Raw genomic sequence first — 21,572 nt, 5'->3', positions numbered from 1 at the left:
TCCTTAGTTCATTTCTAATCACTTGGAGAAATAAGTGATTAGATTTCATTTCTAAATTTTCTGCCTGTTAAAGCCAGGAGAGAGAAGAATAGAAGAAATCAGATTGAGCTTTATCTAAGTAAACGAGTATTTCATAAATTTCCAATCTTCAGTGAAAGGCAGTGTGCAAGGGATAGGTGAGGAAAAAAGTACAGGCAATTGCAACAGATGTGGGTTTGAGCAGGGGCTCAGCCTCTCTCTGACTGTTGGGCCCAAGCAGCCACTTTACTCCTCACACTTACACTGCCAAGTGCTCTGTGGACCTGGAAGGGCATACTACATGAATGTAGGTTTTTAATCACAAATGGGATCCCATGCAGTCACTTAAGAGACTTTAGCTAGTGCAACTGCCCAAATCTGACATTGATCCACCTGATAGCAAGATGAACCCATACTCTTCTCCCTAAATGCCACATATTTTTGAGTTCAACCTTTTGACTTTAGATTGAATTGATCCTCATCATACAGGAAAACACAGGGTATCTTGTGTATTGCAAAGGCTTTTACATCAGTTCTTTTCCTCTCTCATATTATTTCTGGAAATGAAAGTCACAGAAGAAATTCAGTATATAAAATCTTTTGAAGGAAATAGTGATCCAAAATTTTAATAGCAAATGACTTCTAACATGTTCTGATTTCCTACAGTTGTTCATATAACTTTTGAGTGGTCGCTATGCCTGAGCCATTCAACTTATCTGAAATAGAGAGTACACAGAATCAGAGAAGTGCCACACAGAATAAAACTATGACCACCTTTCCCAAAAATCATAGAAGAAAACCACTCTGAATTGCCAATCATTTCTCATAAATAATAAATAGGGACATCTCTTGACTTATTTCAAACATATTTCATGGTCCTGAATTTTACAAAATGTTCAAAATGTGTTGTTTAAAAAGAAACAGTCTAAATGATTTCATTTTGGAATTATTTAAACATAAGGAGGCAACATTAAGTATGTAAATTATTTTGCTACCAACAAAACACTTATGAAGTATGCCAAGACCATCCATTTCCTTTTTGTAATTTTTTCTTGTTCTAAGATGTAGAAGAATGAAAAATGGATTATTCTTTTAAAATAATATAATAGTTGTAGTGTATTTCTTATCACAGTATTTTAAACTTCCCAATTAGGTTCAATGAAAATACCTTATCTGTGCCAAACTTTAGGACTACTTGCCTAAAAAGTCGATACTACCCTCCCTCCCCCATTCCTTCCCCCCCCATTTCTTGAGGCATGATGTACATACATACGAAGGAACAAAAGAAGGGCATCGCTAAGGAGGTCAAAGACAGAAAAAAAGGTTCCACATATGCCATGATATAAACTAGCAGCCCATCTTGTGGTGGCAAAGAAGTGAAAACAAAGTAGATGCTCAACAAATGGGAAATGGTTAAACAAATTGTGTACCTGAATGTAATGAAATATTATGGAGACATAACAAATGATGAATATGACAAATTAAGAGCAACTGAGGAAGACTTAGTTATGAACACTGATATATAAGTAAGCAGAATAAAGTGACATGCACCAGGATTATAACGACGTAAATGGAAAGAATACAAACTCATGAAACTGGATACAGCGTAATTATAATAACCAAGACTTGCCCTAAAGAAGACATTAAAAAAATGCAATACCCTCCTTTCTTTGCAGAAGGGAAGGACTATAGGCGCGTACTATTAGATTTCGCTGATATAATATGTCAGCTAGTTTTGATGAACCCAAACCCTCCCTTCTTTTTTATTCTTTATTACAAGGGATAGTTTTCTGGGTCTGGGAGGGGAAACATATATGGAAATGAAGGTTATATTAAAAAACAAAAGAGGTAAAAAAAATTTAATAAAGCAAATGAAGAAAAAGGAGGATATACCTACCTTCTTGAGTGGGAAAATTTTCATTAAAAATTTTATCAAGACCCAGACCCATACTATAATCCATCAAAAGGTTTAGCCAGGACCCTCAGGTTCTAGGCTCCTCACCCCGCTTAAGTCACTGCTGTTACTAGTCAGATGAATTGCATAGGCAAGGACTAACTGAAGTAGTCAATTCAGAGTTCAAAGTCAGAGTTCACATATGTATTACTTTCCCATTCCAGTTGATGACAACAAAAGTTAGCCCGAAAGAAAGAATCTGGCAGTTCTAGCTGCCTCTATCACTTATGAAATGTTTGTAAAACAAGGAGAAGGGGTCACCTGTAGAGTACAGAAGAACTGGGGAACTGAAGATCCTCTGTTAATTACTCTTCATCTATGATATATACAATGTTGCTACATGAATTCTGGGGAAATGACATAATTGTATTTTCCTTCATGTTTTTGCAGACTGTCATGCTTAAAAGTAACAAGATTTCATAGAGATGAATTAGATTTTAATAGAGTGACGATGGCACACGTGTGATAAAATGAAGATGAGTTTCATACATAAAAAAGTTACATGGGTTCAGTAGAACTATACTTTGAGATATGGTTCTAATCATCTAAAATGCAGGAATGGGAGGAGAGAATTAGTTAAGAAATTACAACAAACCCTATTAAAACGAGTTCTACACTGAGATCCTTTTGGGTTAGGTACATAAAGCGACAATTTTAAGTTCCAAACTTTTAATTTCGTCATATCTACTTTAGAAAAATTAGTTAAGTAAAAATTTCCACCTTCAGAATGTTTTTCCTGGTGCTAAGGCTATTAAGAAATTCTTTAGATCACATTTGAGGTAACCAAAAAACTTATAAGAGACTCAATAGGGAAATAATTTTAATTTAGAAATTTTAAGTCAGAATCAACTACATCATAGATCCCAGAATAGAGAGACCCATATTTAAGGGCCAACATAAAAAGGTTTAATTTCCCAAAGGAACTCATTATGAGCTTATCTCACAACATGGAAACCTCAAGGACATTAACAGAAGGTTTCAGTGTATTATTTCACAAAAAAGGCTTTTTATGATGATACTGATATTTATGTTATAAAAGATGTAAGCTGCTTTTTGAGGAAAGGAATCACCTTTATCTTTATAAATCACCCAGAACAGTGTGCTATTGCATATAAAGTACTTAATGTTTAATGAAAAAAGGAATGGCTTCATAAGTTTAGGAAATCGTGCCCTAAATTTACTAAATGAGATATTCCCCAGTCTTAATAACTTTAGCAGCTTAAAACCACATACAAATATTTTTAGGACATCCTATACTTCTGCTAATTTACTATCCTTTAGCTACAATTCAAGGCATAAAAGGCCACTCCTACAAAGAATTCAGAGTTGGAAATAGTTATTTGGTCCTATTTCCTCCAGAAAGGTAATAAATGTAGCAGAATCAAAATTAAAACCGAAATCCTCTTAGTTAAAATCAAAACAGCTCTTCTAATCAAAATAAAAAATATTAAACACTTCAAATTTTCTGGACTAAGCATAGATTGGCATAGTCAGCTGAGTTTTTTTCTATTTAGTAGATTAGAACTGATCTAAATTTGGGTCTCCGAAAAAGGTACATTAATATATTTTATCAATACTAATATAACATACGAAAGTATTTAATTCCCAAAGCAATAGTGATACATAGATACCTTGATCAGGTTTTTTTGATAAACACTATTTAAATGCTTTTCAAGTCATCTGTTAACTTTTGGAAATGCAATAAATCCTCACCTGGCATAAAATGTGCTACAACAAAAAATTAAAATGTAGTCCTAAACCATCAGCCATACTTTTCCAGGTCCAATACCTACAATTTGGTTTTTTAATAGCCTACATCACACTAGAAAATAGTATTTTGATAGCAACCATCAAATTATCAGAATTATTCGTTATGGACTCAACATAGGTAAACAGTTATATTATGGTAGATTAGGTAGTATGTTAATTGGCTTTCCAAAAAAATATTCCCAGAGTTTGGGTCCCAAGGTTAAATACTAAAACTGTAGGTATCCACACTAAGAACTGTTTTAGTACCACTGTAAGAAGTGGCAAAATGTCACCAGAGTCATCCTACATAGCAGCCTCTTTAGCATCTTCCACTGTTTCCTTATGGGACGGTAGCTCTAAGAGCTAGCCTGAGATGACATCGTTATATAAGACAGGCTCTTCAATTTGTTTAAACAACTACTACTACATAATTTCTAATTCTATCCAATGATACTATTTTCATATCTAAGTAAACATCTACACACTACCTTGCTGATCTCTAAATATTCTACTAAAATGAAAAATATGCTAGCAATAATAGGTACAAGCACCAATATTTGTCAGTTTAGGGATCAGTCCATACTTTCAGGAGCTACTCTCCAACAATGGACATCTGTAAAACTGCAGTTTACAAAACCATGTAGGCAGGTTTTGTTGCTATATAGTAGTAATGCTGGTTTCTAAGGAGCACTTTTGGAAGTTGCTAAAAGGGAGGTCAAAATGAAGTACATACTTACAAAATATACAATCCCCCCCCAGCCCCCATAGATCTAAAAGTACCCCAAAGTGATGTCTACTTTTAAATGAAATTCAACTAAATAAAGCAATTGAAATGTCCAATTTTAGAAATACAAGATCACAGGCTTAGAGCACAAAAGGACTTCAGGTTATCTAGCCTAACACTAGCATTTTACAGATGACGAAATGAAGCCCAGAGATTAAGTGACTTGCCCAAAGTTTCATGCAGCATTTGACTTCAAGTCCATCTCTGTTTTCACTAAGACTTCTCTTGTCAAATGTCAAAATCGAACCCTATTCTCTAGAGGTTAAAACTTACAGCTGACCATATTTTTAAATTAATGTGAAGTGAAGTAGCGTGTCACAGGACAGAGGATGTTGAGTTTCTCAGAAGCTCTACCACTCACTACAGTGTGACATGGGGGATATTACCTGGGCTCTATGGGTCTCAGATTACTCACCTGAACAATGAAGGCATGAGAGGATATTAGATACCACACCATCCCTTGTATGCATGTGCACAAGTACACATACGCACATGCAAACACATGTGCACACTACAGCTTTGGAACAAAAAATTAATCCTTTTAAAGAACAATTAATGTTTTCACAGCTGAAGATGTTTTAATCAATGTAACTAAATACTTCGCTACTTTTGCACTTAAACTACATCATGGGATTATCAACAGCTAGGACAACAGTTCTTTATCACCCACTTACTCTTTAACCCCTGGCAATCTGGCTAATGGAAACAGATATTCCTCTCCAAGATCACACAATCAATAATAAAACTGCTTATCACCAAATCAATCCTTTTCTCAACATCCTCATCTTCCCTGGTGTTCCCGGAGCACATGACATTATGGATCACTGTTTCTTGAAGGCACCTTTGCCCTTGTATTCATATTGCTCTCCTTCCTTTCTGATCTCTTCATTACTTTTGTTAGCTCCTCATCTTCACTTGGCCCTTTAAACTTGAATAATCCTGCTAACGTTTATACAAATGTTGAATATTATTTCTAGTAAGACAAAAACTAACGGAGATCAATGTTAAGTTTTTTTGCATGGGTTAACAAAAATAGCTTCAAAATTACAAAACGTAAAACGAGGCTTGGCTAGATAATTGCCAATCTGAAAAATATCTGAAATTTTAGTGCAACACAAGCTCAAGGTCAGCAGAGGATGTACCCTGCCTAACGGATGGAAAACTGTTGGGGTGAAGAAGCATGCGGTTCCTTAGCTTCACCTAGTTGGGCAAGTAGGAGCAACAAGGCAAGGAAAGGCCAGGGTGAATCAAAAGAGATGGAAAGCAAGATCTTATGGAAACAAAGTGAAAAGGACTGGGCCACTGACTATGAGAAGAGGGTGAATGAGAACGGAGGGTGATGGGTGAATTCTAAAGCCATGAACCTGTCAATGGAAGGAAGTTGTGTCCTGAATAGAAACACAGAAGTCAAGATGTGCAGGGTCCCCGGGAATGAAAATACGCAGCATTTTAGGTTATGTGATTTTGACGTGCTTACGTGACATTGATTCTGTCGTTCAAATCAAAATGACTGATATAACTTCTATCGACCTTTCCCCTTAATTTGTGTAGGGCCATTTACATTTCTGAAAGATGTTTATTTATCAAGATGAACTTCTACATGATAAAATTTCAGTTAGTAACAATGTGAAAGATTCCAGGTACTATTGAAGAAGATATTTTTTGGTAGAGGCGACTGGCACAGACATTACCATTATGGGCTTTTCTGAATCATTCCCATTTTTCTCTAATTTTTCTATACTCTGCCACTCCACTTCAAAACCTATAGGATGTCTAAAAGTTCTAACTTTTCTTTTTTGCTATTTTAAAAATAATATCTCTTATTATAGTAGGAACATTGCAGTTAATGGAGGAAGGAGATTTGTACCTTCATTTCCATATATATGTTGCTACTACATTGTTTTTTTAAAACGATTTTATAGTTTTCTAAACCAAATATTCCCAGGATAACTCTAAACACACTGAACTACTTGTTAAAATAATAGCAGTATACCTCTCCTAATTATAATATTTTCTCTATTATTACTCTTCATCCTAACATTAAATGCCTGTGTTTAGAACCAAAATATGGGGTGGGTGGTGGGGAAAGGGGAACTTTCCTGGCCCTGTACTTATAACATGGTTGTTACTTTCATCAGTGCAAAGACACCTATTCTGTTATACCTGCTTTTAATGACCTCTGAATGTGAAAAAGTTTTAACTTACATTCTTCCCCTTGAAATATATTATTTCCTTAAAAATTTAAAAATCCAAAATTTATAATCCCAATAAAAATTATGAATGAGAAGTAAAAAAATCCTTAAAAACTAGCTTGAACAAATATTTATTGAGTATCTATTATAAGCTAGGCATTATCCTGGGTACTTTTATAGAAGAAAAGGAAAAAAAAAAGGACAGCCTTAAACATCTGAATAGTAGATTTCAATGAGTTTAGAAAAAGGCTGGATAGCACCGCATGATCCTGAAGTCTACAAAGCAAATCATCCAGCAAAATAATTAAATTCAAAAAAATCTGATGGCAAAACCACAAACAATTCAAATAAGGAAAGAAAAACTGTCTAACGTAGTTGTACAGAAAACTCACTGATTAACTTATATTTTTTAAATAATCAGAAGTCAGAGAGGTAAAAAACTGAAGATTTATAGAAGAAAAAGTCATGTAAAAATAACCTTAGAAATGTTAAATCACAAAACAAGTGATGGCTTGGGACAAATTTTAAAGACTCAAAAAAAATGCCTTTTTAAGCAATATTGGAGGCAAGATCAAGATCAGAGAGCTAGAACCATGATTTGAGGTAGATAAGGAAGATAAAAAATAAAGGATACAGAAAAGGATAGAAAATAAAGGTGAAACTATTAAACTCTTGGTTTCAGTAAGTTCAAATAACCAAACCTGGAAAACCAACTTATCTTAGGCTACGAAAAACTAAATGATATGATCTCTTTGAAAGACTATGGAAACAAGGAGAGAAACAGGGAAGAAATGTCACCCAGCTGAGCTATGTATTAGTTATAACAGATGGGTCTTTATCTTTGCAGCGAGTTTCTCTGATAAGAGTTTCATTTCTAAGATATATGGAGAACTGATTTTTATGTTTAAAAATAAAAGCCATTCCCCAATTGACAAATGATCCAAGGATAGGAACAAATTTTCAGAGGAGAAATCCAACCCGTCCATAGCCATAGGGGAAACTGCTTTAAATCACTAACAGTTAAAGAAATACAAAACTCTGAGGTTCCACATAATAATCATCAGATTTTCAAATCTGACAAAAAGGGGAAATGACGATCATTGGAGGATCTGTGGGGAAGTGGGTACGTTAATGTGCTGTTGATGGAACTGGAAACTGGTCTAGCCATACCTGGAAAGTGATTTGAAACTATGGCCAAAACATTATTAAACTGCACATACCCTTTGACCTAGATATACCAATACAAAATCTATACTCAAAAATGATCAAAGAAAGAGGAAAAGGACACGTTTTCAAAAATATTTATAGCAGCCCTTTCCAGTGGCAAGTAACTGAAAACTGAGGGAATGGCAGAACAAATTTTGGATTTTTTTTCAATTATGAATGGGAAAAATCATAACCTTACCTAAATAAGTATCCAGATTATATGCTAATTCTATAATCGTGTATGTGTGTATGTATGTGTATTACATGTATACGGAAACAAGAGGAAATATTAACACATTTCAGAGCCAGAGAATCCTAGTAGCTTTCACTCAAATTCATTTTTTTTCCGCTATACCTTGGTCATACACTTTGTCCTTTTTATCCTCTCAAGTAGCGGACACTATGTAACAATGTCAACAGAGTACTCCCAGTACACCAATGTGACTTCAAACTTCAATACAACAGAAAAGAAAAAAAAAAGGTTTGGTTGCAGCAAAAGGTCAGAAAAGACAAAGACTGATAAATAGTATTCATCAACCTTATTAAAAATAGTTTTTATTATTTCTGATAGACCCATAAGCTTGGAAAATTTTAAAAATGTCAAAAGTTAATACTAATGGTATGGCCAATCACAGAAGAATTTATGGTGCTCAAACTAACAAATATTCTCTAGCATCAATATTATAATTGCAGTGGTGAAATAGGTTGTCTTATTCAATCTGTATTTTAAGTAGCTGTGATCATACAAGCATCGAGAGATTTGAAACTGGTTTTAGAATTCATGGCAAGTTGAAGCAAAATCATTTTCAACTCAGATTATGATCATAAAACACCCTTAAGTAGATGCTATAAAATAAGGACATACTCTTAAAGCACAAATAACAATTAGGACTATATTATTGGAGGCAGAGCAGTGCTTTGGACATAAACAATGAGGCATACTGGGTCTTGTGCAGGCATTCATCACACTGATGGAAACTATCATGAAATTCTACTTAGAGAATGAATACACTGACTTGCAAAGAAATAAGAAATGGAATCTCTTAAAAAGGTCAGTGTAGAAACTAACAGTATGACGGCAAAATATCATGCAGGTCAGGTCAAAGTGAAGGAATAAAGTAAAAGTATCATTTAAATTATATCTATTCAATACATTGATCCATTTCCAAATCAATTTCTTTGATATTACCTTTTAGTGAGGGAGAGGGAGAGACAAGCAGACAGAGAGGAAGAGAGGGGGAGAGAGAAAGAGAGGTGGAGAGAGCTATATCAAAAGGAAATCTAAGCAACATCTTTCTGTATGGTAAGAGAAAATGCATAGGCACAGTCCAGGTAGGCAAAAGAAAGAGAAACAGAACTTCTAATGAAATGGCGAGTGGAAAGTTAGTGACAAATAACAGCGGACTAAGAGCGTTTATATGAAACTCAGAGAGCATCTTTTGAAGCAAATATATGAGGCATTGTCAGGAAAAAAAGCAATATACACATTCAAATATCTACTGTAAAGCACTGAAAAGACTCTTTCCATTATGGCATCAAGAAACACCATAATATGTACCCCCAAGTACCTATTATTCAAAGACTCATTTTTCTGGTCACATGTAAAAATAGCAAGCTAGTCATATACTTTCAACTAATGGCAGCACTAGTCAATTAACTTTGTAACAAGTTCATAGAATTGTGGTTTTGTCACAGAAAATAAAACAAAACTTAGGTTACAATCATACTTAAATGACTACTCTATAGAGCATTTGAGTAAAGAGTAAAAATATTTAGAAGATTTCAAAGTAGCCTCCAAGTTTAAATCTGAAAGGCAATAAAAAAGCCTTATCCTCAGACTGTGATCTAGAATTAGTTACACTCATAAGAGATCTTTAGAATTTTAAAGAAACACAGTAGCTTTTTTATCTTTTACTATTTGATGTATACTACAGGATTTTTTAAAGTTAGTTTAGTAACCATAATTTTTCTCTAGAATTCATGATAAATTCTAACTTGATATGTACAGTCTCTTTTTCCTTATTTTGGAAAATAATTTTTTGTGTATTACACAGAGTATTACACAATCCATTTAATATCTCTATTACTAGATGAAATTTCCCAGGAGGGAGTAGCATTTTTGCACCACTCAACCCCTGAATAGTTGCAATTAAGGGATTAAAAAACTGTTAATAACTCATGACTCAACAACATTTCAAACAAGAATTTTTTTAGTCTCCCCTAAATGATTTCATTTAATCTGTTGACCAGTACACAAATTTTAAGTGGACTCTGTGAAAATCTAAGACAACAGTATAATGATGCAATAAAATCACATCATAAATGTCATGGGTTCAAAACCTTTTTTTTTTTTAAAAAGAATACCTTAAATTAAAGCAGAAAAAAAAGACACCAGAGAATTTTCCCAAGTTTCAGCAAATATACTAGAAATTCACAGACATATTTAGTCTCAAAAAGTTTAACTGTAAAATTTAAAACCACAACATATGCATTTAGCATATACTGTGGAATAAAATATGCTCATTACAGAAAGGAAACAGTGTCAAGAAGCATATTTTTTATGTCCACTTTCAGTATGAAATGAAAACTCAACATTTGATTGTTTTATTAAAGGTAATATAATGAGAGAAAGATCAGTAATTGACTTTTTTCCCCTTAAAATCTCATAAATCTGGCCTTGTGGCCCAGATTGAAGTTTCATCTTTGTTACATTTATGAGGCCCTCAAAGCTAATTGAATAATGTCTCTTCTAAACCTTTGGAAAATGCACAAAAGATTATGAGGTACTGAAGAAAGCAAACAATGGATTTTACAGTACATACATTCTGGTGGAAGTCTGTTCTTTCTAAAAGCAAGTCTTTCAGTTTTCTTTCTGCTTTCTGCCAAACTAAACAGGACTCCGTAAACATACTGACGAACTGGCCTATAAAGCAGAGCAGCAGGAGGCAGGTCTTTGTTGGCTTCATCTTCAATAGAAACAGCAATTTTGATTTCACCCTTTGCATGGAAGAAAGCAGAATAATATTGCACATTTTTCATGTTGAATTAAAAAAAACTTACAGAAATATACCGTATAATCCCTTTTAAAACATTTTTCAATGTTAATCTAAGTTAAATGGCCATCTTAAAACAAACCAGTACTGAAGTGCTTGGTATGAGTTCATTTAGCAGTCTGAGGTAAAAAAAAAAAAATCTGTTTTCAGAGCTTAAAATACATTTTTCACTATTTTAATTCCCAAATTAGGAAAGAAGAAAATCCTATGAATGATTCAAAATGCTTTGCAATGGCTTGGAACAATCTAATCGGACAACTGATCTCTTAAGGATGCTGTAGAAAGGACTCCTGCACTGGACAGGAGGCAGGACTAGAAAATCTATCTCTACAGTACTTTCCCATTCTAAGATTATGTGATTTTAACAGGTAAGAAAAAAAATCAAATGAATGTATGTAACTAATTCTTGAATGGCTAGCTATATAATCCCATAAAAATTCAGGTAATAAACTTTATAGTACCTAGTAAGTAATCCTAAATTGCCTGCCTTAGAAACTAAAGGCAGGAATGACTCCTAGTTTACTAAGAAAACAAGTCTGACTAAACTTTTCTTCCCCTCTTCTGCACAAATTACTCTATCTTAAAAAGTGACTTAACCAAAATAAACTTTTGAAATGACATTAATTTATGTCTTAATGTCTTACTACTTTTGTTATGGTATAGTAAGTACTGAATAAATACTTGTTGAACTCCAAGACAACTAGCTGCAACCTCACAAAGGTCAGGCTTGATTTTTCCATTTCCCCCATATCACCACTCCTTCCCTCCCAACCACCACTTCAAGATGTTCTTTGGCTAAGAGAGAACAATAGTTCCATCTTCCAAAACCTTTATGGCCACTCTGATAGGTAGACTACTTTACATCTTAGGGACAGGCATGTTTTAGGATTTTTGTGACTTGGGTTAGCTGCAACTGTTTTTATTAATTCCGTATTCACAACATAAAAATAAACTAAGTTAAAATTACTGAATAGACACCATCTAGCAATGGTTGGCACAACACTAGATTGGTCTTTCCAAATACAACTGGACACCATAAATCAATCATACATGCCAGATTAAACTATCAGTTGATTCTAATTCTATTATATGGTTTCATGATTAAGATGATACTATTACTTACCCTGGGTAGCTACAGTGTTTTAATACTCCCCTTAAGAGTTATAGAATTTACCATGCTTGTATTCTACTTTAAAAACTCTTTAGGAAACTATCTGTTTGATGTAGTCAGAAATAGACAATATCTTCCATATGTTTTTCTCTTGGGCGGAGAGAAGTTTTTCAACAGAAAAATACCTTTCTAGAAATGTTTCAGGTATTATCTCATTGAAAATGTCTTGCCCAAGTCAATTTAGACATAGAAAAAGATTCAACTCATTACATACTTTCTGATTTGTGTTTTCCTAAATACATTTAGTGTTCAAGAATGCCTTTATTTTTAAAATGCAAGCTTGAATAAATAAGTTGTCTTGATGACAAACATAGCGGTATCTCATATTTTACAAATGTTTGTCTTTAAAATAATTATGAAAATAATGAGTATTAGTGAAATGCAGATGCACACAATATCGTATGGTTTTCTTTTGGATTTTAACAGTTATACATAAATCAAGTAGTGTATCCACCAGTGTGTAGATGTGATCATTCTGACACAATCAGGTGATTTCAGAGAACTTGACATCTGGAAGAACACAGAGGGGAGAGTATGGACTGTCTAAGAAGCTGTCTGGTTCTCTAAATGGATTAAAACCTCTTTTCCTACAATGATCATTTTCCACTTATCCACTTCAAGTTCTGTTCAAGTTCAAAAGCTTTTCCATCCCCAAAATATGATAAATTAAAAGTGATGCTGTACACATACATCTTAATCCACTAATGCAGTATAATCAGAAGCAGTTACAATTAAAGGAATAAATAGAATGACCTGGATAAACAGTAATAGATTGAACACTCCTGATTTCTACTAATTTATAAAACTAAGCAGGACTGGGGCTAATCAGTTAATATTCCCTACCAAAATAAATCCAGCTCAGAAGTTCTATGGAATTTTGTGTTTGTGTGTATGGTTTTTTCTATACCAATCAAGTGCTGTCTACAAATTTCAAATGGAATTACATTTAGACAGAAAAGAAACTTTTGACTGAGAGGTATTCCCTGCACAAATAAAGGCAGTGCTTCTATGGAACAATTAAAACAAAATACATGTTAATTAACAAACTGATTAATCAGAAGATTTTCTTTTTTTCCTATACTGTAAGATAAGACCTAAGACTGTTGCATAAAGAAAATTAACTTGGAAATCAGTATAAAAACTAATTGCACATAAACCTCAGAAATGAAAAAGAAAATAGATTTCCTAACACTATCCCAAAATAATATATATATGTAGGCATACACTTAGAAAGATACTTAAAAAAATTAAAGTACATTTTTGTGAAAAAGATCCTTGTATTATCTGATTTTACGTACATTCAGCAATTAACACCCTGTATTACATTTTTTATATTTAATCATTACAAAATCGTCTTCAATTAGATGAACATGTCAAAATACAGAACGCATTAGCCACTCAAAAGGCAGACATTAAGTTGTACATATTAAAGAGTATATCTAAAATTAGGATAAAACCTGAAATTGAAATATATATGGAGAAAAAAATTTTAATGAAAAATCAGGAATCCAAAAATAATTTAGGTGATATGTTGCTATTTAAGTAGAAGAAAATTTAAAAATAGATTTACACTAAATTGAAGAAAAAACAATTCTGATGTCTATAACAAAGTAATCATTTATATAACAAGTAAATAACTATTTTAGTGCATTCAGTGGTGGTTAAATAGGGAAGTTTTTATATACAATTTGATATATTCCATTCCTGCTTCAGAAAAAATGAAATTTGTGGTATAGCAAAATTATTTCCAGAATATACTTTGTAAAGGCACAGAGTAACACTTTATTAAAAAAAAAAGAGGGATTACCATCTATAATGCCAGTAATACTAGTGACATCTTGGATAATACCTTTGTAAGAACATGAAAGATGTAGGGATACATTAACCCCTTCTTGTGCCTGTGCTCTGCTACTCTCAATACTTCTGGTGCAACAGGAGGTAATGGCGGTGTGGTGATGTCCATGTGGTTCCTGGTGGGCATTGACAAAAGGCAGGGGATTTGTGCAGTGTTGGCTTGGTTCCCTTTCCCTTCAGCTATCTGGCTTCCTGAAGAGGCAGTAGAAGAACCTTCTGCCTATAAGAGAGAAAAGGAAAAAAATCTATTCAACACCACACCACTTACACTAGAAGATAACTTAAAAATTATCAAGTACAATCAATTCTTTTTATAGATGACTGGAGAGAGAGAGCCAGAGGTAATGTGACTCATCTGCTGTCACAAAGTGAGAAAATGAAACACAGCCAGGGTGGGAACCCAGGCACCAACGCAGCACTCTTTCTGCAGTGAGTTCCTTCTCTCAGTAACCTCCAAAATGTCTTGATGTGTAGAAAATCAATGGGGTTTGCAAACAAGGAAATTATGGTACACAGGAAATGTATCCCTAGTTAAAAACTTGGGTGTGGGGGGGAGGAATGTGGAAGCATAATATGAGGGAATATTTATTCTTGTGAAAATACACACACACATCAGGGTAAAGCATATCATTAGATTCTAAGCAATTACAACAAACTTATAAAACATAAGAAGAACATTAAGAACTTAACTTCATCTTTTTAAAAAAAGATTAAAAAGGTAATTGAAAACCAATACTGATCAACTTATCTGTGTTGTCTGTGACTTACTTGCAGAATTTAATTGAACATCTCTATTTTATAGCTATTATACACAAGGCTGTTAGAATACAAATATGAAAAGCAAAATCATCTCTGACCTCCAGGGGTTTCCATTTTACTGTGAAGATGACATGTACACAGATGAGCGATTACAAGATCATTGAAGTAGAGAGCACTATCAACCAGGAGAAGGGGAGGTGCCTTCAATAGGTAGTGGTACTGGAGCTAAGCCTTGGAACTCATCATTTTAAGGTGGAGGGTGAGGGAAGAATTAAAAATGGGAAATAGCCTGTGTAAAGGCAAAGATAAAAGAAATGGAATGTCATGGATGGGTAACAGCAAGATGGCCAATTTGGCTGCAATATAAAGACCATGAAGAAGATTAATGTGAAATTAGGCTGGAAAGGTAGTTAGCACCAGATTGTAAGGCATGGGGCTTTAAATGGAGGGCTGAGGAGTTTGTGTTTTATCTTACAGGTAATTGGGAGTTACTAATGATTACAGAGCAGGGGAGTTATATGATCAGACTTGTGCTTTTGGAAGATTATTTTGGCACCTGTATGGAGGATGTATTTGAAAAGGAAAAAAGGAGCAGGAAGATAAATTAGAAAGCTATTTTAATAATCCAGGTGAGAAGGAATGAGGGCCTAAAATGAGGTGGTGACCAGGTGAACAGCAAAAAGGGAAGAAGCAGGAAGTGTTACGGAGACAGAATTAATCAGATTTGGCAATTTATAGGGCAGTGAAACAGAGAGAAAAACCAAAGATGATTGAGAAGCTATAGACCTGAGGCTCTAGAAAAAAGATAGTAACCTTAACAATAAAAGGAAAATTTGGAGGTGGGAAAGGCTCAGGGAGGGGAAGATAATGAGTTCTGTTTTGCACATGTTGAGTTTGAGGTTCCTAAAAGATTATCCAGGTGCAAATATGCAATAATCAGTTAGTTGGTGATGAATGATATACTCAGAAGAATAACAAAATTATTTATATTTAAAATGGGAGACTATCCTATTGCCATAAGGGTAATGCAAAAGTAAAATATTAAATGTTAAAATGTTTTTTAATGTACAATTTTTAAGTGTAAGGTGATAAGCAACTATTTCATACATGTCTGTATTCTTCAAATCATGGCATTAGAAGTAAGGTTCCAAATTGCATGACTTGTTCAAGATCATGAATATCCTAAGTAGCAGAACCAGTATTTGTATTCTGGTCTTCAGACTCCAAATGCATTGCTCTTTCTTCTACAACAGCTCCTTCTCTAGAATCTATTTAAGTTGTTTTAAACTAAATTGTTTTTGTTCTGCATTCTAAAATTTCTTTGTGAAATAGGCACTGTGCTGGCAAATCTGTGGTACACTCTCTGGTCAAGAGTAAAGTCAAGTAGAACTGAGAGGTTGATGTGTACCTAATTTTAAGCTACCTCATGTATGCATGCCACTATGGTAGGATCTAGAGAAGATGCAAAGTTCAGACAAGACATAACCTTTAATCTCGTGTAGCTTTTAGCTTACTAGTGGGAAAAGATACAAATGTAGATAATCTTAATATACTTCATTTTAAGTACATCAGAGTATTGTGAAAGAAGGTGCTAGGTGAGATCCAAAGGAGAGGAGCTGTTAGCTACTGGATCAGGAAAGCTTCCTGTACAAGATATTTTAGCTGCACTTTTAAAGAATGGCTAAGATATTAAAAAAGTGAAAAGGGGAAGAGCCAATTATGGCATTCCAGTACAGGGAACATTAAGAGTCAAGGTGGGAGGTACATGGCAAATGTAAGAGTATGCCAATCTGGCTAGAATGTGCAGTGTGAAAACATGAAATAACTTCTGAAAAAGCAGGGTGGCAATAGGGAGCCACTGAAGAATGAAAGTCCAAAGAGTAGAGCTTAAGAGAAAATACAGTCCAGCAATAAGGAAATTAAATTAGGACACTAAGGCCCAGAGGAGTGAAATGATTTGCCCAAGGTCACACAGGCAGTAAAAGTAGCACAGCCAGGATCCGAACCTCTGATTCCAAATCCAATGTTCTTCTTATTCAACACATTAAAATTTCAGCACAAGTAATGAAACACTCTTCTGGCAGTGATATAAAAGATATGTTCAAAGTGGAAAAGAAGCAATGTGTGTGACAATGAGGGTCAGTACTAGGGTCAAGCAAAGGAAGAAGAAAGGAGGGTGAAAGGGTGCAAGATATTGTAGAAGACACTCCTAAGAACTTGGTAACTGATTGGATATAAAGGGTAAGAAGTCAGAAGAGATAATAAAAATCCCCTGAGTTTTAATATTACTATGGAGAAGTTCCCCTGTTAAACTAATTACAAATATACATTCATATGCTTTGAAAGTTTAAGAACTTTTATATTTAAAGGAAAAAAAAATCTACATAATGCTACCTTTGTTTGGTCTCCTGGATCTCCACGTGCTTGAGTTTCTGACTGGTTTCCTGTCTTTTCCCAGCCAACTTTGTTCCCACTGACATGGCTGAATACAAAAGGAAGATTAAGGTCAAATCTCTTTATAACAAAGAGTTCATTATAGCAAAAATCTCACACGATTGCATCTATGAATCCATAGTAACAGCACCTTGCTGTTTTAAGAAAAGAATAGATAACTCAGTAAAATTAAAGTAAGCACTACCAATGTTGTATCTTTGCTACTAGGCTTAAAAGGGAATACTGAACATTTATAATTTCTAGTTCAATAAATATTTATTAAGTACCTATAAATGACTGATGTTGTGGTAATAGCTGTGCAAGATAGCAAATACAGTTTCTGTTCTCACTGTCCCATCAAGATACAATTATGAAGCAATTAATTAAAAAACAAAAGGAACTAAGTGATTAAGTGCTAAAAGATAATGAAAGCTGTAGGAATTCAAAGAAGGGGCAGTGATGTAGGCTGGAGTTATATGGGCAACCTTGGAGGAAAAGAAGCCTCAGACAGGTCTTCTAGGAAAGCCAGCATAAGCAGGGGAAAAAAAGCAGAAAGACATTTAAAGTGTGCAGAACAACAAAGGGCTTAGAGAAAAAACAATCTATTTGCAGAAGGGAGCCTCTCCTCTCAGTTTACTGCTCACATGGTTATCATGGAGCAGGAGTAACTCCTTGCCTACAAAGCACTCCCAACACACTTGAACAATTTTTCTCTGCCATAGTTAGAAAAGGAAAGAAAGCAGGCAGAAGTGGGAGTGGAGTGTGTGGGGTGGAAAGGAGAGAGACGGAGAAAGAGAGAGGGAAACAGAGAAGAGAACTAAAATTTGAGATGGACCATTAATGCAGAATTCATAAATTCTACTTTTACATTTGTTAGAAATTTTGTTGAATCATAGTAACCTAGTGTCTGAGAAAGCTTTGAGCACAAGAACTCACCATTTGACAAAAATTGCTGGGAAAACTGTAAAGAAGTCTGGCAGAAACTAGGCATAGACCAACACCTCACTCCATATGCCAAGACAAGGTCAAAATGGGTACATGATTTATACATAAAGGGGGATATCATAAGCAAATTAGGCAAGCACAGAAAAAGTTACCTGTTGGATTTACAGATAGGGATGAGCCTATGACCAAGTTAAGAGATAGAAGATCACAGGTCATAAAATGCATAATTTTGATTACATGAATTTAGAAAGTATTTGCACAAATAAAACCACTATAACCAAAATTAGAGGTAAGAAACTAGAAAAATATTTTATAGCAAGTTTCTCTGATAAATGTCACACTTCTCAAATGTTATGGAGAACTGAACCAAATTTATTAAAATAACAGCCATTCCTTAACTGATAAATGGTCAAAGGATATAAACAAGCAATTATCAGAAAAAGAAATCAAAGTAATCAAGTCCAAAAAAAATTGTTCTAAATCACTATTAGATAAGCAGAAATTAAAACAACTTACATCCCCTCATAGCGATCAGATTGGTTAAGATGATTAAAAAAAAAAAAAGAAAATGACAAATACTGGAGGGGATGAGGGAAAATACTAAAGCACTGGTGGTGGAGTTGTAAACCGCTCAATTGTGGAAAACAATTTGGAATTATACCCAAAGGGCTACAAAAATGAACATACCCTTTGACCAGCAATACCACTACTGGGTCTGTATCCCCAAGAGATCCAAAAAGAGGGAAAAAGCACCCAGGGGTACAACAATATTTACAGCAGCTCTTTTTATGGTGGCAAAGAATTGGTAATTGAGGGGATGCCCATCAACAGAGGAATGGCTAAACAAGTTTGTTATGGGGATATGATGGAATATTAGATGGTTTCAGAAAAACCTAGGAAGACTTCAATGAACTGATACAAAGTAAAGTGAGCAAAATCAAGGAAACAATGTACAAAGCAACAGCAACATTGTAATGATAATCAATTGTGAAAGACTTGGCAGTGCTGAGCAATATAGTGATCTATGATGAAAAAATGCTATTCCACCTCCAGATAGAGAACTAGTGAACTCTGAGTGCAGACTGAAGTAGATTTTTTTTTCTCTTTATTTTTCTTGCCTTCCTTCCCTCCATAAAATGACTAATATGGTAATATATTTTGCATGATTTCATATGCGATGAGTGTATCATGTTTTTTGACTTCTCATTTGGGTGGGGGGAGAGTAGATAGAAGGAAAGAAATTAAAACTAAAAATAAATATTAAAAAACATTTTTAAGAAAAGTTTTCAACAAAAAAATAAAAGTAGACACAATGGTTTGGCAAGAAGACTTGTAGTACTGTAGGAGTTTCTTTTCTAAGATACGTTCTTTCAAAAGTGACAAAAACAGAATAACAAAAAGCAAACAAATCTAAGAAAAATGAGTATGAGAATGGGTAATAGCTTCTGTTGACCTAAGCATAGTACACAAAATGTGTGAAGTGCAAAATGACTTAAGTAAGCAGATATTAGAATTGGTTTTTAATGGAAATTTGTAAATATTAAAAAATTAAAAATTCTTGCCACTTAAAAATGCTCTATTTTGAAAACAAACAATAATATTATCTTCATTTCCCTGAACTTGGCTTGGTGACAGAGTAGAAAGCTTTCATTTGAAATCTTGCAACATGGTATAGTGGAAGCAGTACAATGCGAACCTGGGAGATGTGGATTTGCTTTTGCAGAGGTTCATATAACCAGTTAGGAGGGACCTCAGGGGCCATGCTCAGTCAGGACTAACATCACAAGCTGCATTCAGTAAGTCATTCAAACCTTGGTAGACATATAAAATGAAGGGATGAAACTAGGTCAACTATGGTCCCATCTAGATAGTTTTTTAAAATTTATATTCCTTTTTGTTTTTATATCACCTTCATTTCCCTATATAGCTTTCCCTCCTCCCATAACTAGCCATTACTTTTATTTTTTTTAATTAATCGATTTATTTTCCCCCAGTTACATGTAAAAACAGTTTTTAACATTTGCTCCCCGCACTGAGAAGGCAAGAAGCTCAATACAGGTTATACATGTATAGTTATATAAAACATATCCAAAATAGTCTTGATGTTGTGAAAGAAAACACAGTGTGTATTCAGACACCATCAGTCCTTTCTCTGGGGATGCACAGCATTTTCATCATAAGCCCTTCAGAGCTGTCTTTGATCGCTGATCACCTTACAATGTTGCTGTTACTCTGTACATAGTACATCGCACTTTGCATCAGCCCCTGCAAGTCTTTCCAGGTTGTTCTGAGAGCATTCTGCTCATTGTTTCCTACAGTGCAATAGTAATCCACCATAATCATATATCACAACTTGTACAGCCATTCCCAAATTGATGGGCATCCCTTCAATTCCCAATACTTTGCCACCAGAAAAGTGGTGCTATAAATATTTTTGTAAATATAGGTCCTTTTTCTTTTTTTTTTTTTAATCTCTTTTGGGATACAGACTTAGTAGTTTAGTTAGCCATTCTTTTTAACAACGGATTAAAAAAAAGGTATTCCACTAAACCATGTCTGACAGAATATGCCATATTCTAGAACCAAGGGAGGGAAGTATGCTTCCTCCTCTCTCTTCCCTGGTTCTAAGACTGCCTTACATAAATATGTGACATTCACTTGTTTTGTTTTGTCTTCTGTTGTTATTCTTTTCATTTATATGGTTGTAGTCACTGTGAACTATTTTCTTGATTCTGTTTCCTTCACTCTGCATTAATAAAAATTATCTGTCACATCACCAACTACCTACTGGAATATCCTCCAAAGTGTACTAGAAGTAGGCAGAAAATGCAGAACTTTTATTTATAATTTTTTACCTAAAATAATAAAATGTTAGAGGGCAACTTATTTAGTAGACAGAATGACACTACATTCATGTGTCTGAGAGGGAAGTCATACAGGTTATGTGAGGTTTATCTTGGGGACCAAGTGTAAAAGTTCCACATCAGGGAGTTAATAATGGTGCCCTCACTTTTCTATGTTAGCTTTCAGTATATGGCAATATATTAATAATTGAACATTATCTTGTTTTAACTAAACCAACTCAAAAAAATGGACAAGTGACTTAGAAATTTCTGATTTCTGCAAAGAAACTAGAGCTTCACAGAAGATAATATTAATAAAATGAGTAGTTAGGCTTTTACCTCAAGAGGGTCACTGATAATTTCTTCTTAATTTCCCATACACACCAAAGTATTTTTAGCAACAATTTTTGATAGCAAAATATTAGAAACAAAGTAGACATCTACTGATTGGACAAAGGTAAAAAGAAATGTGGCATGTGAATGTAAAGAAATATTACTAATGTTATAAGAAATGATTAATATGACATATACAGAGATACATGAGAAAACGCATATGATCTGATGAAGAACGAAGCAATGACTATAAGAATGTAAAAGGAAAGAGCAACCAC

General features: G+C 34.2%; 1 protein-coding gene across 4 annotated transcripts in view; it reads right to left on the bottom strand.

Moving 5' to 3' along the window:
* The window catches only part of FAM120A (family with sequence similarity 120A), a 149,708-nt gene that overhangs the window by 50,122 nt on the left and 78,014 nt on the right, over positions 1-21,572 (bottom strand). For all 4 annotated transcript variants that reach the window (XM_036737606.1, XM_036737608.1, XM_036737607.1 and 1 more), the window contains 3 exons: positions 17,135-17,222; positions 13,977-14,201; positions 10,726-10,900 (listed from right to left, as the gene is read on the bottom strand). In XM_036737606.1, the coding sequence (XP_036593501.1) occupies positions 10,726-10,900; positions 13,977-14,201; positions 17,135-17,222 (488 nt within the window). The remainder of the gene's footprint in view (positions 1-10,725; positions 10,901-13,976; positions 14,202-17,134; positions 17,223-21,572) is intronic.

Source organism: Trichosurus vulpecula, chromosome 9 (genome assembly GCF_011100635.1).
Source record: "Trichosurus vulpecula isolate mTriVul1 chromosome 9, mTriVul1.pri, whole genome shotgun sequence".
Taxonomy (NCBI): domain Eukaryota; kingdom Metazoa; phylum Chordata; class Mammalia; order Diprotodontia; family Phalangeridae; genus Trichosurus; species Trichosurus vulpecula.
The sequence above is the reverse complement of the archived record's forward strand: the minus strand, read 5'-3'. Positions and strand labels throughout refer to the sequence as shown.